Source organism: Corvus moneduloides, chromosome Z (genome assembly GCF_009650955.1).
Source record: "Corvus moneduloides isolate bCorMon1 chromosome Z, bCorMon1.pri, whole genome shotgun sequence".
NCBI classification, from domain to species: domain Eukaryota; kingdom Metazoa; phylum Chordata; class Aves; order Passeriformes; family Corvidae; genus Corvus; species Corvus moneduloides.
The window spans coordinates 63,468,005-63,494,246 of NC_045511.1; the positions used below are offsets into that span (position 1 = coordinate 63,468,005).

General features: G+C 35.1%; 1 protein-coding gene across 8 annotated transcripts in view; it reads right to left on the reverse strand.

Annotated features, from left to right (window-relative positions):
* KDM4C (lysine demethylase 4C) overlaps positions 1–26,242 on the reverse strand; it is a 297,838-nt gene that overhangs the window by 140,458 nt on the left and 131,138 nt on the right. For all 8 annotated transcript variants that reach the window (XM_032095412.1, XM_032095416.1, XM_032095415.1 and 5 more), the window contains exons 10-15: positions 23,571–23,809; positions 21,117–21,478; positions 19,124–19,235; positions 5,079–5,260; positions 4,062–4,278; positions 3,065–3,141 (exon numbers count right to left, since the gene is read on the reverse strand). In XM_032095412.1, the coding sequence (XP_031951303.1) occupies positions 3,065–3,141; positions 4,062–4,278; positions 5,079–5,260; positions 19,124–19,235; positions 21,117–21,478; positions 23,571–23,809 (1,189 nt within the window). The remainder of the gene's footprint in view (positions 1–3,064; positions 3,142–4,061; positions 4,279–5,078; positions 5,261–19,123; positions 19,236–21,116; positions 21,479–23,570; positions 23,810–26,242) is intronic.

Here is a 26,242-nt window from a genome sequence, read left to right on the forward strand (position 1 = left end):
GTCCCTAAAACACAAGGTGGAGATTCCCTTTCTTACAAGGAAGTCACATGGAAAATATGAGGGGTAATGGGTACAAGTTATTCCTGGAGACAATCTGATTAGACACAAGAAGAAAAAATTTCAGAATGGCAATTGCTTATGTTACTCTTAGTCATACACATATAATTTTACATGACAGAATACGACTTTTTTCTTTCTGCCTTCCCCTGGCTATACTAAGAAGCTTAAATCTTTTCAATCGTCCCTCAAGGAATGATAAAAAGAATTTTACTTTATTGCAATTTCAGTTGTAACATTTGTTTTCTTCCATCATGGTTTTTTGAACATTGTATATCCACTCTTAAGACACAGTTCTTCAGCTGGACTCTCACCAAAGCTGAAGAGAGCAGAAAGATTGTTTCATGTTTTTTTCTAGGCTTTGCTTCTAGTACAAAGCTTAAGCATCCTCGTGTGGTATTTCAGATTCTACAGAACTGATGGCATGTTCAGTTTGTGACTAAAGTGGTCACAACTGCAGCTGCCAACAGGAACTATTGCTTAAGTAGAGTCTGCCATATTATGTGTTCATAGCTGACAACTCCTAAGTACTCTGTCTCTGTTGAACTCCATATGATTTATTTTTCAATATAGTTTAACACTTCGGTAGCTTAACATTACGTTAATTCCCCCATCTCCTGTGCAATCATCTTAAACAGCTTAAAGTAGACCAGTCTAGATTTCCACAAATGCTTCGTAACAACATGAAAAGCAATCAGCAAATAATGCCCAGAAATTTATTCTCCTAATGATTTTAAAAGTCTTATGACAATGATGGCTGGTGGTCTGAGATATTAAGGGTAAAGAGCAAATCCATATTGCTGTGTGTTTGGCAACTACTATTTTCATCATCTCTCTTCTGCCACTTCAATATCAGAATTTAAAGCACCATCAAAACCACCTGTAAGTTAGGATGCATTAAATTTTTTGCTTATTCCTTACTCCCATGGTCTGTCACAGCAAAAAAATCAGTGGCCTGTTCTTAAATAGGTATCTCTTCATATTCTGTTATTGTCTAGGCTGTTAAAAATTGATAGATTCCACAATTGGTCAGTATTTTTCTTGGTATCTGAGATAGGCTGACTGCCACCCAGTTCCTTCAATCACCCATTTCACATCTTTTTAAAACATAACAAGAAATTTTCCAGGCTGATGTCACCTCACCTAAGCTCTACAAACTCTTGTAATCGCTAATAGCTCTGAGATTACTATTAGTGCAACATCTGCATGTCAAGATTTTTGAAACAACCTATTATTTAAAAAGTGAATTCGGTATCATTCACGTGAAAGTATTTAACAAACCATTATTCATATCCTTGAAACAGCTGGATTTCTGCTATCTAACTTGGGTAACAGATGCCTACTACCTATTACTCCCATGTCTTTCAGAAGAAAATGAACAGTTCACATTTACATGTGAATGACGTAATCACAAAGACTATAAGACAGCAGACAAAAGGACAAGTTTATAAGTAAACATAATACTAAGTCTAGACGTCTATTCAATCTTCAGTATTTCATTAAAACTTTCCAAACTTAATGATGACTTAAGGCATTAAGAATGGAACATTATTCTACAAGCATGTCCGAATGAAGGACTCTCTTGGGGTACAAATTCATTTCACTCAGGTTACCAAAACAGAGCTACAGAAAGATTAGAGATACAGAAATACACTGGGCCTTCTCTCCAGTTTCTAGAGTATGCTTGTGCAAAATCCAGTTCTAAAACCTCATCACATAAAATTTTCATTCAGCCATTTCCCATATGGTTTTGATATCTCTTTCACTGCTTCATCTCATCTCAAATAATTTGGCCAAAAAAGTACTTCCTCTAGAATTCAGATTTTCCTTCTTTTCAGAAACATACATACATCATAAGAGAATAATCCCAAACTTATTCAGTCAAATGTGAATAATTCTTCTCAAATTAATGTTTTTCACAGGTGTTAATTTTTCCCCTAAAAGCCACCAAAGAACAATTCCGGACAAGTTTTAATCTTCTCACCAATAGTTTCCTTCCTCTATCATACTACCAAGCTTCCCCCTTAATTGACCCATAGTGAACGTAAATGAGTCATCAGACACTTCACTACTGTTCTTATCATTCCCTTAACTGCTGCCATCTAAATGTCCACTTCGAGAATATTTGTAACCTTAAAACCTCAGAAGAATTTTTGAATCCTTTCTACAACACATAATTCAAATTTTAAGACTAGATTTTGTTTTACAGTTTTTTTAGTGACTTTGCTTTTAAAAAACGTACTATAGTCAAAAGACAAAGACTCCTAATTTCCACTCAAAATGTGTTATTTTTATATTGCAGTTAACATCAGGTCCCAAGGCAACATCTTAAATTTTTCAGTGTTTTTAACAAAAAGTATGTGATTTAGTCATACATGGTATTTTATTAATAAGGATATTCTCCTTAGAACTCTCATACTTGCCATCATAGCTGTAATTTCCCTCAAAGAAGTTAACATTTTTTAATTTTTGATAGAATAGCAGGTTTCTAACCCTGCTTGTTTAACTAATAATTAAATTCTGAGCTCATAACAACAACTTACACTTTTCCCCTTGATACTCCCCTGAATCTAGAACAGGAGTCACAAAAGCATTTCAGAAGATCCTCAAATGCATGACTGTCTGAAAAGGAAGCTGTAACAGGGTATTCTGGTAACCAATGAAAGATGAAAACCAGGTTATAACTATTTAGGAGATATCTCACTTTTTCTGTCTTTTATATGCATTTTAATTTTCAGTTGTTTGCTTGAACAATGTTTTTCACAAAACTATACCCCCTTAGCCAATTCTTTTCATGGGTCTACGAAACTGCTCCAAGTTTGTCTATCAAAATGCCATTACATTTTACACTGAAATCTACTCATATTTAATAAATAGTTTTTCCCCAGGAAGTGTGATCAGAAAAAATACGCAGGCTGCATTCCACATGAATTAATGCACATGCTACCTTTTTTTTTTTCCCTTAATATCTAGTGTGTTAGATAGCTAAACAACGAGTGAAACTTACAGCTGTCCAGGCTTTTTCTCTGCATCGAGAACACAACCACTCATCATGGATTTCATGAGAAGGAACACCATAGCAACCTAAAATAAGAGAGCTGGATTGATTATCATATTCTGCCTTTCTATAAATGATGTCATACAATTCGATTATACATAAACCTTAGTAAAACACATGCCTGTCCTGTGAAAAAGAGACTTTTACAATCTAGGCTTACTTCTAATTTCATAGTCTATGAAATATATCTTCCCAAAACTGAAAAAAAAAAGAAGAACACACAAAAATCCCCACAAGAAAAACAAAACAAAACAAAAATCCCAGCAAACAAAACCAAACAACAAAATTCCCAAGCACCCAAAAACCAAATCAGAATGGATTTCTTATTTTTGTCAGTGCAGTATCATATCACCAACTCTCCATGAAGTAAAAATTTGATGTACTGACATAATCTACTGACATTTATTCTGTGCAAATATACCACATCTCCAAATATCTCATTGGCTTCTTAGACTTTACTATTACAGTTCTACAGTCCTTAGAAGATACTGCAGAAAAATCCATGCATTCATCAGTTACTCTTGCAATGAAAAAGAATGCTATGTGAAGGAAAATACTGCATCCCCAAATTTAATAGCAATATTCACAAGTCCTCCAGGAGAATTTCACTTTAACTACTTAATAAGGACATACTAGCATTGCACAGTGATTTAAAATAGAGAAGCAAAAGAGTAATTAAATCACTCAGAACAGAAAAAAGAATCAGAAGTTTGCGATTATTGAAAGTTTACAAGAAAGTTAATTCTTCAATATTTTCACAGCAACCATGAAGAAGTTACAGAAAATGTAATATAGTTTTCAAAAAGAATTACCCAGTGATTGAAGCATTACAAATGGAAATGTTTTTCAAGTACTTTTAAAGACATGCAAGAAGCCTAGCTAACATTTATCAATAAAGCAAAATTTGAAATTGCATTTCTGCCAACAGAACAATTAGATTATTTACTTGCATGAACCCGTACGCAACACTTTGCACATGAAACCAGAATACTTGTTCCATCTTCTTCCACAAAGGCATTTGATGGATAGTTTTCGGTGTTTTCTTCACTATAAATAAAACACATCTCTGGAATAAGAGGTTTAGTCTTCTCATTTTCTGCCATCAATGTTTCTGCTGAGTTTGCTTCACTGAAAATAGGACTCTCTTCATCATGATTGTCTGGCTGGAAAATAAATAAAATTTTATTTAAGTAAAAGAGAGTCTTACTCTTCCTTTTGACAATGATGGAACTATTCCACCCCTCCCAACCTTCGTACTAAGTGTAACAATTTCATGAGAAAATTAACTGCTTCTAGGTATTTATCACATTGTACCTTAATTGCTCCAAATAACTGTAACATCTAGAATAGCACTCAGACTGCAAACCAGCATTATTGCAGCAGTGCTCACTGAGTCCAGTGCAAGAAAGGCTTTTCTCCTGGTTCCCATGCTGAGGAAATTCCAGTTTAGCAGCTTCAGAATTAGCAACACAGTACTGCAATACCATTTTTAGTTGCTATTTAACACAGTAATTCCACAAGACAGTATCAGTGCTCTGCATTAGACTGCTTCCAAGGGAATATTTTTCCTGTCAAGGCCCGAGTACTGTGAGAACACGTATTTCCTCAACACTGAAGGAAGGCAGCATAAGAGGCTCTGATAAAAAGCATTTGGAGATGGACAAATAAGGAAATAGCTAAAAGATACAAACCTATTTGGTTTCACTATATCAAAAAGTGTAATTTCAAGGGAAAATCTACACACACTAACCCTGCATAAATGGTAGTAGAAGGTATACATTGTCTGCAGCCAAGGGTAGATGCAGGTGAACAAAGTACCCGTTCTAACTTTAACAGTAGTGAGTTTATTTACCTCTCTTAAAAATGAAATGTGTGTCTCTTTTTTATAATTTCCTGAAAATTAAGTAGCCAGGCAGCAATTTCGCACTTCATCCAGAAACGGAGCTGTGAGAACCTTGCTTACCTTATAGTATGGCATGAGAAGAGTGCAAATGGCACAGTGAGGCTCCTTTTTTGCACAAGCTGCATTGTATTCTTTTTCAGCATTGAAATTGGGTTGTCTTGTCTGCCACAGGTAGACCAGAGGCCTGGCCCATGCCTCTGACTCTTGAACTTTCTCTTCAATTAAGGTAGTCTCAGGCAGTTCTAAAAGAAAGTAAACAATGGTTATATTGTAGTCATGGAATGGAGACAAACAACAATTAATCTGTCAGGTGCTAACGAAGACAATCAAACAATGTTACAAGAAGTCTGTGTGCAAATACGGGTGCAGAAGTCTAAAAGAATGTCGAGACAGGAAAAACCCGCAATTAAGTGCTTTGACATCCATGTCATGAGCCGATTGCTTCACATACAGCATAGGAAAGTAGCTCTACTACTTACAATTGGCATTCACATCAACAACATTATGTCTCCTTACTCCCCACTGTTTCCTTACTCCCTCCAAACTTTATCCCCTCTCCCTCTGTGCACTCTGCCCTAAATTCCCTATGGATGGAACACATTGCATCCTGGCAGCAGCACCTGACAAATCACTCCATTCACACAGGATCGCACCTCACAAACTCTTCATGGAGAGTGACACTTATTTTCCAAAGGGGAAAAAAAGGCAAACATTATAGCCAGAGTGTAATGGGGAACAATCAGATCTAAAAAGTAGAGAGACAGGCATGCTTGATCATTGAGGCAGTGTCTATTAAATCATTCACAAAGTGAGAAGGCACGTAGGTGTCAATCAGAATAATTATAATGTGAATGTGGAACGGAAAATGTGGAAAGTTTTGAATAAAACTTTCAGATAACAAAAATGGTCTAGAGCATACAGTCCTTTTCTAATGATGTATCTAAGAAAAACTGTTTACTTCACAAGACCAAAACCCCAACACAGAGAAACATTTAAGTACATTAAGCTGATTCATCACGTTCCCATGATTGCTTTCTCCACTTTATGAAAAAGCAGAGGCTTTATGGGTCTCCTATGATAAATTGTCACACATTGCTACAAAAGCACAATAAAGTTGGCAACATTTTTATCAGTGTTGAATAAAATATCAACTAAAATATTTGTCTACAAGCAAGCCAAATGTAAGAACAACAAATTAATAAATACATCCTGCATGTGATTTTTAATTCATTTTTACAGTTTCTCAAAAGAACTAATGTCAATTCAATAAACATTTGCCAATAATCTGGGTAGGAGGGCACAAAGAGAACAACTGCAAAAAAGCTGTCAATATTTAGCAGCAGAGCTTTCTGGTGAAAAACTTAGCTTCCAAAGAACAGCAGTGAGAAACAGCTGAACACAATGAGAAGATGAACATATAAATTGCCAGCATTACCTTAATAACTTTTTTAATTACTTACTTTTCAAGTTAAAAGTTTAACAAAGTTTTTGCTTAAAAACATTCTGTTCAATCATATTTTTTCTATTGCTTGCAATTTTAAAGAACTGTAAAACATATAACTCTGAAAGTTATTTCTCTAGTTCTCTTCCTATTTAAATTTTCCTTTAAAGAGCCATCTTACAAGTGGCTTAAACCTTACAGATTTTTTTTTTTTAAATTCTTCCTTTTACATTATTTTCCTTCAGGGGCTTGTACTCCTTATTTGAAATATTTTCATTATAGCTGTGACCTCACAGAAAATTCAGAGCTTAATTCTCCCTTATGAAGAAAACGAAGAGGCACACAGAATTTGTTGTGAAGGTTTGTAATATCTTCCTTATCTATTATCCACTTGGAAACTGACAACTTTTGATTGCACCACTCCTTATCACCACTGAATAATTCCCCCATGATAGCTGAAGCCTTTGCCCAGAACCTCAGCCTATAATGCTCTTCTTTTTATTCAAAAATCTATCTTCAGATTTACAGTCCTGGAACCAGTTCTAGGTTGATTACTGTAGTTCCCTCACACCGTGCTCTGCCTTTCCACTGCCTGCAGCATATTGCTGAGTTCATGACTATATTGGTTCTGGTTTTAATGAAAACAGTATTTACATCTTAATTCCATGTAAACTCCATAATTTCAGTTCCCTTTTGTGTGATCTTTACAAATGCTTTCCCAGCCAAGAAATTGAAAAGAATGCAAGAGACAAGAATAATGCTGGCTTTTAACAGCCTTTTGTTGCTTTCAAGAGTTCTGTATTTAGAACCTCATTCCAAAATAAGCCAGGGACAAAGTATCATATGCATATATACCAGACTCTATCTTTCACAAACTCATAAAAATTAACACTATTTTAATAAATTTATTTTCTCCTTTACATTATGTTTAGAGCACTTCCAGTTAGCTATTGACTAGAAGCAAACACTCCTCATTTATTTGCCTCTGATCTCTAATGTCTGTAATTCTGAATTCTATGTCCTTCTATGTCCTTTGAGGTGTGACTTTCTTCTCCATGATCCTTACTGCAGTCTTCTGTCTCTGCATGAACTGCACAAGCTCTCTAATATGATCCTCTAGTATATTACACCATGCAACCTCTCACTCTTCTCCACCATAACAAGAAAGGAAAAATATCCGTCCTCCTTTCAGAGGGAGGCTGCCTAATCCAGTACTTAAAGGAATGGTTCATTAACAGGTTACAAAATTAAGAGTAAACAGAGCAGATGTTCCTAAGGATTACAAGCTTTGCCTGATATTCTGTTATCACTACTGTAAGGCTAGTGAATTTCAGTTCTCCTCAGGAATTTCCTAGGCAACCTTGAGCCCAAATTATCATCTTTCAAGAGCTTCAGAAATATTAGTTAATCTCCTCATAATTAACATTCACACAGCCACACTGAAATAATCAAATGTCAAAAGAAATTGGTTTTTAAAAAAAAGAGTTACAGACGACACAATCCCATTACAAAACATGACAACAATGCTGCCTTAAACAACTTCCCACCAGGGACAACATGCAATCGTCTGTGTAAATATTCTACATCAGTAGAACTTGGGCAGTTTTACTCTGTGTGCTTTATTTGTGTGTGTGTGTGTGTGTGTGTGTGTGTGTGCACCAATATCAGTGAGAGGAAGAATTTCTATATAAGCTTCTCTGGTAGTATAAGTGGAGGTACCTGGTTTCCACATAGTCAGAGAAGTTACGTACCGTATATAAAAACTGAGAATCTACTTAACCAAAAGAGGCAAGGAAATTAATAAAACAAACCAGCTCTCCAACTGTTTGAGAGAAAGCACAGAGTATGTAATTACTTGATGTAACCAACACTGCTGTCTTGGCACAGTTTATAGCCTTTCTTCCCTTGTTCATTTGATGATACCAATGCCCTATTTATGTCCAAAAACACCTTGGAAAACTTGAGGGACTTTTAGATACTTTTTTTTCTGTTTATCCAGTGCTTCTCACTCTTATTTTCTTTAATTAGTCCTTTCATTACTTACTGTTTAGCTGAAGAGCAATCAGTGGCTCAGGCTAAAATAAATTTACTCTCCTAACTCATGCCTGAAGCATGTGGTTTCAGGCTAGACATTCAGGGGCCTCATGAGCTCAGTGTTTCTCTGATCAGAGGTATCATTAGAAGGACACAAAACAACTGCAGCCTCCAGCTGGCTCCATTCAAAATCCACCTTAACTGAGGATTCTCAGAATAAGAACAGAGAACAATTTGCAGTGGTCATACTGACTGGAAGATCTCAGAAACTCCACTGTCATAAGCAGGCATACTTTTTACTTCAACTGTGTTATCAGTGCCAACTGCAAGTACTCAAAACCTGCAAAAACAATGGTAGAAGAATCTGTTCCTACAGTGAGAGATAGATACACTGCCCCCACAAAAAAACCCAAACATCTACTTTATAAGACCAGTATGCAATGTTTCAAGAAGAGCTATGAACATGATGTTTCATTCATAATCTTACATACTGGCATTGTTATGAAAGAGCATAAGAATGCTTTCAGTTCTGGTAGAGCAAGTTTTGATGAATAGTCACTTATGCAATGCTGCCAACCAAAAACACTCTATGATATGCACCATTATGCAATCAAACCTTCATTGTGATAACTTGGCCTTGCTCTAAGAGCGGCTACCAACGGCCCAAGACAGGCAATTCAAAAGATTCAGGTCAGCCAATGCAGTGATATGAAACATAATGCATGCCTATTGGGGGCATTTTCTTTACACAGCACATGAAATGGAGCTAGGGAATCTACCTTGACTTCTATGACTGCTGTAACTCAGATCAAGTCACTTACACTTCCTCACAATTTGCTGACAGTAAGTGCATGAACAGGACTCTGCACAGGTGCACAACAGAATTCTTTGGTGTGAACTCTGATGTGTTTTTTTTTTTTTCCAGCTTCTCAGCATGAAATATACATTTCAAATTAGGAGGTAATCAAGGCAGAAGTGAATAAAGCATTCTTGGTATTCTTTTGTATACAAACTCCAACTCAACTAGAGTACAAAATACATCCCGCTGTCAGAGAGAATAAAAGAAGAATACAGGATTTGAACCTGCTAGCCACGACAGGGAAATTCAATATATATTTGCACCTCAATTAACAGCACTGTTCATTATGTTCACTATGTGTTATGCTTATGCATAACACATAGACACACAAATATCAAGGAAAGCTTATTTTGCAAGTCTGTTAGTATGCACATGGTTTTTAAACACTCTTATATGAATGAAGTCCATTTCTTGTAACTTCTGTTATGTTTCTGGCTGTAAATATATCACACATTCATGCTGAAGCGTAAAATGGATTAATATCTGTCAAAAACTGTATTAACTGGATGATGTAATGCAACCTATTTCTAAGTATGTAAAAACATCTTACTGTCACCAGTAACAGTGGTCACAGATCTTGAATCCCCCTAAACCACCTCGTCATTTTTACTTCACTGCAAATATAATGCTTTTTTTGTAATATTACTTTACCAGATACAATTCATAATTAGGTTGAACACTTCATTTCCTAAGGGGTTAGACCAAGTGCTCTTTTTTCCTACAGAAAAGCAGAAACAATTGATGATACAATTACGACTTTAAATAAATGCATAACAGTTGATATAAATCTTACTGTATCATATTGTGCTGGTTTTGGCTGGAGCAGAACTAATTTTCTTCATGGTAGCTACTCTGGAGCTGTGTTTTGGATTTGTACTGAAAATGGTATTGATAGTATAGAGATGCTTTTGTTATTGCTGAACAGTGCTTGTACAGCATCAAGGCTTTCCTGCTTCTTGTGCCACCCTGACAGTGAGTGGTACAAGAATATCCCAATTCTCTCCCCCATCCAGTTGGTGGGGGAGTGAGTGAGCAGCTACGTGGTGCTTAGATGCCAGCTGGGCTTAAATCACAACACATATAATTCAGCCATAGTATTATTGATAGTATAAGGTGATTAGCAATGCTAAACTTAATAATAGTTCCTGCTATCATATTCATACCTGAAAAGAGTATTTATATAGGATCAATTAATATCTGTAACATAATTTCAGAAATACCAGTTGTCAGGAATGTGATTATTTATATGCATCTGTACCCCTTCACATAGTTAAGAAAAGTGAAACAATTCATTAAAACAAACAGTGTAGACAAAAAGAAAATTATAGCCCAGAACCTGTTTTGATACAAAGGAAACTCCTTCCACAGCAAAGTACTTCTAAACAGTCACTATGCTGCTTTCCAAGTGAGTAAGTGAATGAATGAATTGTTTTCACTAATGTTACTGGTTTAACAGTTTGTGGGGAAACTTGCTCCAACATACAATGCTAATGCTCTGAATGGTTTTTGCTTACTAAGTTAAACTCAAATTATCAGGCAGAAAACATTTGGGCCATTTGCAGAATGGGCTGTTGCCAGCATTTGCTGATTTAACTCAGCAGATGTGAAAAGCCATAGACACTAATACAGTACAATTTGCTTTTGCCAATCTCAACAATGATTTTGCTGCTTGGGGTTATGTTCCACTGATGTTTCCTGGCTTCGTATAGCAGCATTCTCCACTATGAAGAGCACAGAAGCATCTGTTATTTTTCAGGTAGTTGAGCATAATCTCAGCCCTGGGAGGCATTATCTACAGTTTCAAATGTCCTGGAAGAAATAATAATAATACAAATTTAAAAAAAAAAAAAATTAAAAAAAGATAGTCGGGAAAAAGACTTGTATTTGAAAACTTTACTGTTCCAGCAGTGTATCAGCAAACTCAGTTTCAGACATTTTCTTTTTTTTTTTCAGTAATGAAAACATAGATTTCATAGCAAAATATGAAAATAAAAACTTTTTTATTTATTCTACTGTTCAAGAAACTTCATTTCTTGTATGGGACCATAGAATAAAAGTACAGTGAAGTATGTATGCCTTTTTGGTTAGAGAGTCTAATTGCCAAATTAGCTATAAATACTTCGGTTCTCATAAAAATTGCATGCAAAGATAACCATATTGAATCAGAGTTCTAGAGGTTAAGCTGAAGAGCTCCTGGATCAAATAAGGTTTAGCTGCCAAAAAGAACTAATGTGGTGCTTTAATAAAAAAAAGTTAAATATCAAAAAAGTATTAGACATCAGTTGTAGCAGATCTCAAAATGTTTTGAAAAGTCTGAAAAATTCAGCATACAAGAAAACATTCTTAAAAGACAATTTGACAGCTTTGAAAGATGTGATACTGGGATACTCTGATTTTCCTTCAGTATACTATTAGAGCTCCATAATGAAATTCACATTTGTATTGTGATTGAACTGTGTATTGTGATTGCTACACTTTGCTCAATGTAATTTGTACTTGTATTGTGACTGAACTGTATATAACAATTCAAAACCTTGCTAAACATAAGTTGTATCTTCACTGTGATTTAAGTGCATTGCTGTATCACTCTGCTAAATCGAAATCCCATGTGACTTCAAGTATATTCAAATAAGAAAATTCTGTATTATTCACTAAACCATCCACACACAGAATATCTAAAAGAACCTGGTCAGAGTGTATTGTACTCCTACATTAACTGGCTTAGCCAGCAGGCTTTTCCTGAGGGTGAGTAGTACCCACTAAGACAGTAAGGATTACTTTGGCAAAAACATTCTTTCTGATTTGGTGTTAGTCACAAATAAGAACTTAGTAAGAAAAATCTCATTGTAATTAAGACTGGCTGCAGACAGGACCACTACTATTTAAAACAGTAGATAAAATTAGTATAAATACTAGCAAAGGCTGGAAAAATCTTACCAATAACTTTGAAAAGGAGGGATGGGAAAACCCTAACCACGATTTTTCATGGACAGCAGGACAAAGCACTGATTCCACTGATACTTTGGATGAATAAGAAAAACTGAAAGGTTCTAAGAAGTTGAAGAAAGGAGAGAAAAGCAGGGCTTCAAATGTTGCTCGGTATTTACTTGTGAGCAGTAGCACATAAGTTAGAAGAGGAGAAATTAACACAGTATATTAGAACAAGTAAAAGATACAGTTAAATAGCATAACTTAAACTAAGTAAAATTTCTATTGCAATGCATTTTCAATATGTGGAATATGTAAAATGACCCTCTCAGGCTGTACTGGACCCCAATCTTTCTCTCTAACACATTGCAAAGCAACTAAAATATATTTGATTTACATTGCTATGATTCTGATAAACTAACTTAGAGAAAGCTCTGAGGACTCATAGCATAGAAATTCAGTTTACATTTAAATGACCTGTAAAACTAGTTTTACAGAACTATAGCATTGTTATTTTTGAAAATTACCATTTTTGTTTGCTTACTAATTCCTGCAACAAAAGACTTCCCTACGTGAAACACTAGATCATAAAGGCACCCAATAATTACAAGGAGTAAAAATCAATTTTTCATTCACAGAATTCCCTAAATAGCTGCATTCCATATGCACAACTTTTTTGTGCATATGGAATGAAGAATATAACTGTTAAGATTAAAATTGTCAAACCTAAGCTGAAGCACAAACAACACATTCTTACTGATGCTAAAGTCTATGAACCATCTAATGTCTCCAGAAATACAGCTATTTACCATGCCCAAAAAACCAAACTCAAAGGTGACCCACTAGTCAGGCAACTTTTTTAAAATGTGGACAGGAGGCACAGAAAGTGAGATGTTCTTATATCTGTGTGAACTGCCAACATGAAATATTTACAGCATATTGGTATTATAATTTCCATTACTGTATAGATATTTTTATATATTGTATATTTTAAAGCAATGCCAGTAATTTCACCTGTCTTTGCACTGTGTAAATTTAAAGAACAGCCCCTGTATTTATAAATCTGTTCTCAGCAAAATCAAAACAGAAACAAAAGAAGATCTGCTGGAATCTACTGCACACCCTATCAACAAAAAACAGTTGTCAGTATAAAACCATTACAAGCCCAGACTACAAGATGAAGATTAGCAGATATCTGCTCTATTGAAAAGCTTTAATTCATAGCACTTATTAGCAGCTGCTTTCTCCATTCCCTTTCTGCATGCAACTTTTCACAGTTTTTATGAACAAAATTCATATTTTGCATTCTAATATAATTTGCTTGTGGCCAGCGTACTTACCACAAAAAAACTTGATCAATAACTAAAATTACATTGGAATTTTTAGGAACCGATATTGCCATCCATATACATGCTTACTGATTTACCAATGAAACACCATACTCTTCCAGGGTATGCATCTCTGCAGAACTGGAAAAACACAGAAAGCTTTCCCCCAATTATCAGGCATGTCTTGCCTACTAATAAAACGAGTCTCTCAGATGCAACAGGATTACTTGGTGGTACTTCCTTATTATGGAAATTAAAATGCATCATCATTGACCATACTGCCAAATACTATACAGTCAAATAAATACTCAATTATTATGCTGTTAGAGTGTTTCAGAAGTATTACAAAGCAGAATCACCAACATACTCCTGTTTTATGCTACACTAAAGAGAAAAAACAGTACCAAGTGAGGAAAACATATTTTAATGTTATTTTGTATCTCTCAGGCAGCACAAATCTAACCTATGCCAATATGCTATTCCAGCACAAGTTCCTCTGGATAAAACACAAGTGAAATTTCAGGAACAAGGTTACTTGAATGTATTCAGTTAAGATTGTCCAGAAGTTCTTCACTGAACCAAGGCCTCTTCATAAGTTAAGTATATAAGTCATAAGTTAAGTACAGAAGATGCAAAACAGAAGACTCACGGATCCAAATTCATGACAAATCAATGCCCAAATGAGAATTATAATTTTTTATCTTCAAGCTACAGTTCCTGCAGATCACTAGAACAAAAATCCCCTAAACACTTGATACACTAGACAACAGTTGCATCTAAACTCCTTCAAGAATCAATTTCTTAAGTCTAATTTTTTTGTACATTAAAAAATACTTATGATATACACTTCTCAGCCATGAAAAGACAGTTAGCAAAAACCCTTTAATCCCTTTGGTATTAAAATTAAGTCACTTTCAATACTAATAGTTTACAAATCAGCTTCATATTTTGACGAAGGCAATGATAATTCTATGGGCTAGGGTTTTTTTAATTTGAAAAATGAAAGTTATTTCTAGAATAACTTACTAGGCAATACTCTGCACCAATACTTCAATGAATTAATCCTTTATTATGGATCATATTGTCATATGCTTTTGGTGTTTCTCTTTGGACCATAACTACAGAAACAGAAACTCAGCTCCAAAAGATCACCCTACAGAATGGGTATCTGTCTCCTTGGTAAACGTCACATCTAGTTTGCCTACCAACTCCGCAACTACCCTTGACAAGGCTACTGAGAGGCTGCACTAATGCAGCAAGAAATCCATTTTCATTTTGGCACGCCTGATAATGAGAAATTATACATGCCTTTCTATACAAGACTGCAATTCTATCCAGTCCTTGATGAGGTAAAATACCATATTTTAAAGCTAGGAAAGCTGCACAATTAGAGCTGCAAGGTTCACCTTGAGAACCATGACTCTTCAATGGTCACCACATGTACCACTGTCCAGCAAATGCGGATAAATGTTAGAACTGGTTTGTATTCCACTCTTGATCAAAAGAGTGGCTAGTCTTAGATCTTGTAAGTGTCCACTAAAAGGCAGATAACTGCTACTCATGAAAGATGTCAGGGGACAAGAGCTGTCAGTGGTAATAATCAAAGCTGTCAGTTCTTGCCGTTTCTGGAGATCAGCTGCTGGCCCACAAGGTTGACAAGAGTACTGGAAATTCAGGAAAAGCTTTTATTTGACCTTTCAACACATCCCTTTCCTAAATACTGACTAAAGATTATACCGCATTTTTATAAAAGGTTTCTTGGGGTGTTCAGAACACCACATGCTTCATAAGCGTCAGAACTTTATTGTAATTACGGCAATCGTACCTTAAAAATTGAATTTAAACAAAACAGAAGTAATTTAGGTACCAGAGAAAAGGACAGAAAACAGATTTTTCTAGCACACTGATACTGTTGCAAATGGTATAGAGTGCTGGACTCTTCAGTGCTAAGTGATGGTGATATATGAAAAAAGTAAATTATGTACTTGATTAACCCACACTCACAAAGGCAAAGTATTTTTAAAAAGTAAAACTTCATTCAACAAAACAGGATGAGAGAGAAAGCAATACTGGAAATTGTAATACTAACATGGTAAATATAAAAATTTATATAAATAAAGATATTAATAAAACATCAATTGGTTACCAAATTCTTACCTATCTCCCATGCAACACAAGGGAAAAAAAAGTTAACATTTCTTTCTGAAGTAAGTGAAAATCTTCAAGCAAAATCTCCCATTTTAAGCTCTGAAACAATAGAATAGTAACTGCATCTACAAGTGTAATTTTCCCCTATTTAAGCAGGCTTAGCCCATTTATGATGTTACTGAACAAGACTTAAATGGTTTGACTTCTAATAACAAATCAAGCACATCTCACAGAAAGCTCACAGTGAATGTAAAAACCAAGGCTTCATACTATGTCATAGCAGAAGCCACTGTTACCATTCACAAAAGTTCTCTCTTTCTGTTTCCTTATCTTACAAACTAATGAAAGCAAAGTTACTTTGAAATTCAGAATCATACTTAAAATGCTAAAAAACATATACAAAGAGCCCCATACTGAATTCAGTCTGTATGCTATAATTACATCATTGAGGGCAACAGGAAATTTTGGTCAACTTGACTCTAAAAACAGTTTCTAATGTTGCGTGACCAAATAGTGCTGGAAAGAAATCTCTGGAAGCAATCAATGTGCATGCAAAGTTAGTATGCTTGCTCCTTCTGCTGAATTTGCTTTTTTATTGCTTAAGTGAGCAGAAATACAACTGTATTAAATACAACAGAATAGTATTACCACAAGTTAATATACTGCATTGAGTATAAGACCAAGGTTCATTACGTAAAAATTGTTAGTATGTTGAGTGTGACATACAGCCCAGACTGTACTCCTGCACTTATTTTCTTGAACTGGCAGCTTGAGTTACAATTCCTAGGATTGATTCCCCAGTCCCTAGTATTTCTCAGTGTATGTCTTTAAGGCATTAATTCCATGAGAAGTCAGACATACACAGGGAAAGGCTTCAGGGAGAGTGAAAAAAAGTAACACCAATAGACAACAAATAAACAATTAACCCAATTATTTTTCATAAAGAAATACACACACATAGAAGCATATACAGTGATAAAAAGAAAGCACAAAACTCAAATGTCCAAGTGATCCTGTGAAAAAAAAATAAATTTCTGACAAAAAACTCTGTATTAAAAGTGAATTCAGAAAGTCTCTGCTAAGATTTAAGCATGCTGTTCAATACCATAGTATTCTATTTCCAAAATTACGATTCTGAAACGGCAGACAGTGTCAAAGAATCCTGCCTACACATCATTAACAGCCTCTGATCACCTCTATTCACAGGAACTTCTTAATAGAACCCTAGTATCTGAAAAACTTCAAATACATTAATCCGAATATATATTATCTGTATTAGAAATGGCTACAGACTATCCAACTTGTGGAAAGTAATACAAGTTGCAGATGAAATATAAAGCCTCAATTTCTTAACTTTTCACAAGAGCACTAGCCTGCATCCTCTTCCTTCATTTTGTTTGCAGTTATTATTTTACTGGACCCAGAAAAATTAAAATATAAACTAATGTACGATACATAAATCCCCCTTGTAAAAGAATAGATTAACTCAGAAATTACTGTACCAAGAGACTATACTACCACAGTCTCAGCTAGCATCATTTTTGCTCAAAAACAGAGAGAACAAGAACTGAGTAAGTATGAATGCTGAATTACATTTCTACTAACTCCGGAATATGGACGAAGCACCTTCATAAAGACAAACATAGATGTCAGCACATTGATGTTGATTACTTCCCTGGTATCTGACACAATCTTGAACGAAATCAGAAAATCATCTAGCCACACTTCTCTAACCCACATGCCAGCATGTGTCAGGCAACTTAAGGCTACAGTTTGCCAGCCTCCTTCAGCAGTTCTTCAATATTTGTCTTGGATATAAACATTCTGCCCACCCAAACGCTACTGTTTCTCTTCTGGTGCTCTTACAAAAAACAACTGATAAATTAGATTACAACGAGAAACAGATGCATGAAAATAATAATAATTCCAGTTCCAGCTAGGAAATAGCAGTAACTGTCATGTCCAGTAAAACTCTTAATTACTTCCTTCTATCAGTAAGCAGACATGTTCTTAACGGCTACTGATTCTAAGACAGCTCTTACTTTCCTAACAAAAATACATCCTTATGTATCAGGAGGACAATCATCACGCAAAGAGGAAAGACTTTAAGGTATACGACTTCTTGTCTGGATGTTGCTACTTTCACATAAAATTAATACACCAGGAAGCTGGCAAACTACTGGAAGAGACGGAAAATACCTTGGTATTAGAAAAATCTGTGACTCAAAACTGTCATCATATCATCATCATCTAGCCAGATTATATCATACACGATCCATGTTTAAATAGGAAATTCACAATATGTTTCAACCATAATGTTGAAAAAGCATCAGTAGGCAAAAGGAATATAATCTCTAATTTAAAAAAGAGCATTTTTACTGCAACCTGCCACATATTAAATCTTTAATTACTAGATTAAACTTAATATCATCCTGTAAATTACCATAACATTTTCTGTCTAGCCCTCAAGGTATCCAAACATTCTCATATATGATACAGATCATGGGTCTAAGATGTCTTTAATTTTCAGAAAGATGCTTAACAGCTAATTGAAGTATCATGCCTGGCAAAGCTGTGGCCCAGATCAAAACTAAAAGAGAGAGTATAGTTTTCCAAAACTATTGAGACAGAAGACACAAATCAATTACCAAGGAGGGAGAGGTATTGATGAGAGGTCAATTGAACTTACAGCAGTCAGTTCAACAATGCCTAACTTGCCAACTGAAAGTTTAATATTGCTTAGTTACCAGAAGAAAAATCAATTAACAGGCATGCTCTCTGAAGTCAAGAAAATTTATCTGCAGCTGTAAGAAACAGCTACTGTTAATGAGAAGTAACTGAGAGGGAAAAAAATTCAGGTAAAAATTGCAGGTAAACTGTGAAATATGCAACGATGTTGGAATCAGACTCGTAGTCACAGAAATGGCATCAGCTCCAGAATATCAAACTGTCTAAGGGAGTGTGAGAACTAATCTCCAGTTCTGCTAACTGAGGAGATTCTGGAAAACAGCACCAGAAAAGCCTGTGCTTTACAGAACAAAAATGGTACAGTGATATGAAAAAGGAATGAGTTTGTATTCCACTTTGATCTATACTTTTGATGCACGTTTCCATAAGCTTCACAAGTCACATTTAATAGAATAAAGTATCTTTATTCATGAACTTTGGGTGGCTGTATATGTGATTTCTGGGTAAAGCAGATTTACTTTTTATATTTACTTCAGAGAAGGAAATCCCTGTGTTGGGTACATTTCTTCGATTTTTCTAGCCTGTCTGCACAAGGCAGTGACTCTCTAAATGCCTATATATATGGTCTCATAAAACCCTAAAATTATCATCAGAAGAATGTATTAAATAGTCCACTCACCTTCATCACTAATTGCTTGCTGTTTAACCAAAGTCATTGGAGATCTAGCTGGGGGTTTATGTAGTGGATGACGCCAACTCTTAGATATTTTCTTTCTTTCAACTTCCTCTGACTGAAAGGAAAAAACACAACTAATTTAGTATGTAATTCTGTATAATTAATTACAACAAATAAAAACTGTATTATTCTTCTATACAGTTTATTCTTAATAAACTGTACTTATTCTTCTGTAAACAAGCACAGATGTCAAGTCTGTAAATACTACCACAGTATACTTGAAGGACCTTTAGTGTACCAATACAACACTCGTCTCTAATTAAGAACATATATTTTAATTTAAAAAGTGAAATCCTTGTCATACACAGATCATTTCAGGTGTAGTTACCGCAGCCCTTCCCAACTTACGGAGCATAAATCCTGTTTCACTGAAGTGATGTTTGAGAGGAAGAACAGCCCAAAGAATTCTGCAGACCTGAAGTACGAAACAGCCACTAACTGTGGCTAGAAAAATGAAGCAGAAACCCACTGGCTTAATTTGTGAAAGACTCCAAAATTCCTCAGGAATAAAGAAAGATCTGGAGTTCAGATAAGAAACCAAGAGTCTTGATATAAGATTAACATGTTGATTTAGTATATGAAGAAATTCTTTCCTGCCTCAAACACCCCTATGTACACTCAGCTTAAAGTTATTCAGGCTTCAAGAACTAAGGCCAACACTTCTAAGTCTTGAAGCACCACTGGGAGAATCCCAATGTAAACAAGCTACTGATGGTGTCTGGAGGTTCAGGACCAGAGGAAGGGCAAGGACAGTGGTAGAGGTGTGGGAAGGATTGAGTTTCACACAATTCTTATGGACCACAGCACTCTGTGCCTCAAGACCCTGAATCCAACCTAGCAAGTTATACACATGCCCCTTGAAGTGAATTACAAAACATTGTATTTACCATGATAAGCAGAGGACAGAAGACGTGATTAATGCACAGGACAGGTTAGCAATTAAGTAAAAAGGGAACTGTCAGGTTTTTTAAATTGCATTTGTACAGTACATTTCTTCACTTAAAAGGGAAAGAAAGAGTCTGTAATAATACTGCAGAAAATCTGAAACCTAATATATAAATGGATGAAAGGCACAGGAAGAGATAAATATAATCTCTAATACATGTTAATTAAAACACTGAGATGTTTGTACTGCTCCTTATTACAGTGGAAAGGCTGGAGCCAAGATTATTAAAACTCACAACACTGAAAAAAATCATTAGAGCACAGCTCATGTATGTGGAAGGGGTCAGCATGACTTTTAGTTTGGCTTCTAAAATATATTCCCCATGAAGTCTGGCAACTTGGCAGTAGATTTCCTGCTTTCTCTCTGCCAAACTGAGATTTAACTCACCACTCAGAAGACTATTGTGACAACCACCACAGCTTAATTTTTCGTTTTGCATCCCAAAGTCAAAGCTGACCACGCATCACAGCAGAATAGGAAGAGTAAAGAAAAGGCCATATGTTTGTAGGTGGCCCAAAGAGAAAACATTATTAAAACCTACTATTTAAAAATTGAAAATATATATATCTTTCAATATTGGGATCTTTTCCTTCAAGTGCTTCCTTTCCATATTTTAGTTCATTTCCAAAATCCAATAGCACGTAGGTGAAGCTCACAGCCCTGCTCATTTTGACAAGAAGAGAATGTGGGAATAGCTTTGAGAATAGTTGCTGACACTTCAGATTCACAAATATAAAGTGAAATTACTAGACATATAAAATTAAAAGGAAAAATATGTCAATAAGCTAACTCCAAAACCAGTCTGCCTTCGGATCAAAATTGCCACTCTTGTCGGAACACTTCAAAACATGTTCAAATTATCATCTGATTAAAAGCATGCATATTCTTAAAGGCTTTAATATGGATATCAGGTCTCATTAGAAAAATGCTCATTCATATTTCATTAAATCAAGAATATATTACTATTATGATGTAATTTGCTACACATACACAAGATGTTTCCATGCTGTCTTCTTCATCCTTTTTTACAATGGGTCCTTCTCCATGTTCCAAACCACTTCCAGAACTTTCCACATTGCTGGTATCACCCTCTGTGGAGACACTTTCATCTCTATCTAGATTTTCTGCTTCAGAAGTTTGTCCCTCTGCTTTATGGTATGGTATGGATGAAACACATTGATTCTGAGGTTTCAAATTCTCTTCTTTTCTGCAGCTATCAAAAGCAGGGTTGCTGGCCACAGAATCTTCAAATGTAAAGGAAGAATGACTGGAATCTATCTTGTCCTCATCTCCCATTTTTGTTTTCTCTAGTACAGGAACAGGACTCAAAATTGAGTCTGAAGGGATGTTTCCTACAAATCAAGAACATGATTTGTTAATAAATCCCACTTTACATTACTATATTGAATTTCACAGCAATCTAAATTATTCAAATTCAAAGCATGGTTCCTCATTTAGAAATCATACAGAAAAGCATTTGGTGGAAGGGCATGCACAAATGTGGAGCATAGGTTTTATCAACGAATAAATTAAATGTAAATGGTTTGAGTCTGGAGTACAAAATATAGTTTTGATCATTTAATCAGTATTTTGCATTTGAATTACAACAGGTCTTCATTTAATTCAAAATAATCAATATTCATGTAGTTTCCTTAGTCTTTACTCATATTGCCCATATGCACTTTGAGTCAATGGAAAAAAATATAAAAGGCTGGTATATTAAACCTGATACCCTGCATTTTATACCTATTATGCCTGTTTACAAATGAAAATAGACAAAGATTAATGGTTTATAATTACAAAGACATATTTCAAATAGATACCAAGAATATTTTTAAAACAACAGCATCAGTCTAAAAATGAAAAGCAATTAGCATAATTTTATTTTTTAAAAATCAGCATAATCATATATTCTAGTAATATTGAAGAGTGAAATTGTGTGAATTTTACTTTACAAAAATTCTTCCTCTGCTGATGCATGCATTGGAAAGACAGAACAATGGGCTAGAGAGGTCACTAAAAAAACATATTCCTGAAGAACTCTAGCACATACTGCAGTGAATTCTGATTCAGCAGCACCTCCATGATATTAAAGAAAATAGTTTATGTTAAGTCCCTTGCCATTCTTTCTTTACAAAGATTACTTGAACTTGTTTTTTCTGAAAACTTTCCTTTTCATGTAAAATGAATAACGGATTTAGTAATACAAAGACAATACTAAAATGTAATCTCTGGGCACAAACAGCACTGCCTCAGCTGAGTATAATGGACATACTAGCCAGAGGCAATGCAAAACAAACTACCTTCTTCAACATGAGTACTGGAACTTCTATCATATCTAAAAACATCCTTTTTCCTACAAAGGTCCAGGTACCACCCTTTAAGAGGACAAAGGAGAGAGGGCAGCTCTCCACTCTTCTCTACTTTTCCTTCCCTTGATAATAAACACAGAATGGGTGATAACTAAGTACTACTTTCTCTGTGGTCATGAACATTCGAAACTTCTATCAAAAGTTGTGGGAAGATGTAAAGCAATAGCACCTTTAAAAAAATATATTATTAAAACAGACCTGGAAATGCTTTAATAGAGCACTAGATAACTCGTGCAGAGGAATTTTTAACCTTCCATATTGCAGCATCTTGTTATCTTTATGTGAATCGATCATGGTGGTGATCACCTCCAAATAAGCCTAAACATAACCACTAATATTCACAGTAATGAAAATACTTTCTATATGCAATTTGAAAGTAAATTTTCAGTAGGAACGTAGAACAAAATGGCACCGCTTCTAAACTTGAAGTTAAAATTGCACTTTGCCTCATGAACAGGAATGGGGAACTATATTGGAACTACAATGGAATGTGAAATAGAATAAATTAAGTCCAGAATAGACCAACTCTATTAGCAAAAAATGGTTGTGGCAGGAAAAAAAAATCTTTGCCTTGACAAGAACTTATAACTTGCACTGTCAGACAGCTCCAGAGGAAATGAAATCTGGTGTCTCAAAATAGAGCATGTTTGTGTATAGAACAAAAATATAGGTATAGAACACTCCTAATTTGCATCATGTAAATACATGTAGCATACTCGCAAGCATATACATTCTGTACTGTTTGAGTAGTGTTAACACATTCTGCATTATTTCCATATCAAAAACATTTTACTTTAACACATATGAGTCCACTGAAGAAATAAAATTTACAAAACCTCATTCTTTTTGCTCCTTTAAAAAACACTTAATTAAAAGAGTTTGGTGGTATTACTCTCAACTCAGAGTATTAGCTTTGGTCTTTTCTCTTTCTTACTGAATATCAATCTTCTCTGCATAAATAACTCTCTATGCAAGTATTTTCGTACTCTAAATACTTCAGTTTAACATCCACTAATTTGTGGCATTAGAGTATAAACAGGCTACGACTTACATGTGAAAGTGCTTATCTCACCTGCAACCTTGACATGATCCAATAAATGTTGATCCAGATGCATTCTACTACTGTTTTCTTCTTCCCCAGAAGGCACTCCTGTGTTTACCACTCTCATTTCTTTTTCAGGTTGTTCACTGACCTTGAAGCCATCAGTAGCTGCTTCAGTCACTATGATTTCTGCATCAGCTACCATAGCAGATATTCTCTTGTCCTCTGGAGTTTTAAGCCTTTTAGATCGAGATCTGGTGTGCTGGAAGCTGTTATAGGAGATATTGCTGTCAGAGTAGAAAGTCTGTCTTGGATAAGATAAAACATCTACCAATATATGTCCCTTTCACCTGCTTAAAGTGGTAAAAAACTGACAATTTTTCATCTTTTTGTGTTGAGATAGTGCTACTATTTATTAAGTGATAGATTAACAATTGATTGGATTTAACCTTCTAATCTTTTATCACCATTCTATAGCAAATTTGTTAAACTCTAAAAGTAAAACAGTCTTTAAGTAACTATTTCTTAACTAGCACCCAAACAGGCTTTTTAATAAATCATTATTTTGAACCCAAAAAAGAACTACTTTTACAAGAGTAATGAAGACGAAACTCTTTCAGTAGCAGCAAAATCAGGATATTTCCAAACCCTCATGCTGATTAAACACTAATCTGAATAACCACATAAAAGCTGATCTGTTTGGAAGTTTTCAAATGAGTTTTAACACAACCAACAAGCATCTGAAAAAGGTAAAAATTATGATCACAAAATATTTTGAAAGGCTACAATATCAAGCAATATATATAATTATTCTGTGTTAAAAAAAATAAAGTTGAAATTAAAGATTCAGCGTAAGTGTTTGCACCCTCAGAAGTATAAGGGAAAGCTTAAGGCAGGAGAAATGGCAAACCCATAAGACATAGGTTCATAATTTATGTGCTCAGAATAAATACAATAGGAAATTAGTCCAGTTTCAAATTAACTATGTGACACAAGAGGAGATTTTAAAGTTATTATACAGCAGGTTTCAAAGCTCGTACTACATTAGAGATAAAAGCACTACTATCACAGGTGAATTTTACAAAGTTTTAAGTGAGTTTTGCAAAGGTCTTGCATCTTAGATTCTACACATCTCCAGAAACACATTTTGCTATCCTCTAAATTTTATTCTGTGTCTACAAATGTACATCTTTCAACACACTCTTTATAAAATAGTAATTTCCAGAAAACTTGCCAAAGTATGAGACAACCATCAGTTCACATAGTAAATAACAGAAAGTATCATTACTATTTACATGCACTCATTAGATGTTATTTAGCAGCAACGTATTTCAGCCATCAATGTCAGAGTTAAGCTCTCCCTGTCACTATATTCATGAAGATTCCCATAGATGGTATTTTTATTTTCACTTTGCTGGAACTTGTATTATTCCCATAATCAAAACGATAATTTCAATTGACACATCCCACTAGAAATGAAGCTGAATAAATATATTATCCTCTGCAATGTACACTGTTACCATGCCTGAACAAAAGCCAATTCAAGATTTAAACATCACTAGAATAGTGTTTATTAGCTTAGCAAAGTGCATAAATCAGCCCATGTGTTCCTGTAATAAAACTTGCAATGTGATTATTAGAAAATCTTTTGCTTTACTCAGAACCAGCTACCCATAAGGGTACTACAAAATGAATTACTGCTGGTACAAGTGGGAATTTGCATTTACACTGTACAACAGATACAGGGAAACCCACTACAGGGAAAAATGGCATTCACCTAGTTAAACAACAGAATTACTCTCTCTGTGAGTCCAGGTTAGTATTATACATGTACTTATAAACTGGCTGTTCAGCTGCTTCACTGGTTGTCTTCAAGAAGTGATTCTACCTCACAAACTACCCTTACCCAGAACAAACTCGGTGTTCTATTTTCAGTAACAATATTCCACTACAGTGCCAGTTGGTCTTTTACTTTACAAGTTGACTTTCCTATCCTTTCCTCAAAAAATACATTAACTTACAAAGAAAATGAGGAAGTTTAGTTTAAGACCAAGTTTTAAAAGCAACTACACCATAAAATTATTTGAAGAAGGAAAAAGATGTTAAAAAAATCAGTATTATCTCAAACTCAAAAAACTGCACTGCACAAGTAAGTAGATACCAAAAGAACTGCCCACCTCTGGGTAGAAATTAAGTAGATCTTTTTTTAGATAATGAAGAAGAAAATCCATAAAGATCCTGTTAAGTAAGACAGGAAAGCACAACCGTACAAAAAATGTTTGTGCAATGCAAACAAAAACCATAATGCATCTCAAGAAAATAGCTACAGAACTGCTTTAATAGGTCAAAGCTTTTACAGTTTCAGTGACAAGCTGAGAAACTTTATCCTCTTAATTTTCTTAGTGGTGTGAGCACCACCAACTGAGACTTAGACCTTGTTATCATCTGCCACTGACCTGTGGTAGACAAAGACAGGTTTTGGCTGCAGCACTGCGAGAGCACAACAAATAGGCAGTGGCATCTCCTTAAAGTTAAATAGGAAGTGAGCGGTAAGACTGTTACTAGAGACTTCAAACAGCCGGAGGGATCCTGTCACAGCTTTTTGATAAGATTTTCCTGTTTAACCTTTACCTCAGCTCTTAGGAGTCTTCTCCCTTGTTTTTTGGTTGCAGTGATCACTAGAAACAATGGCAAGCATCCAC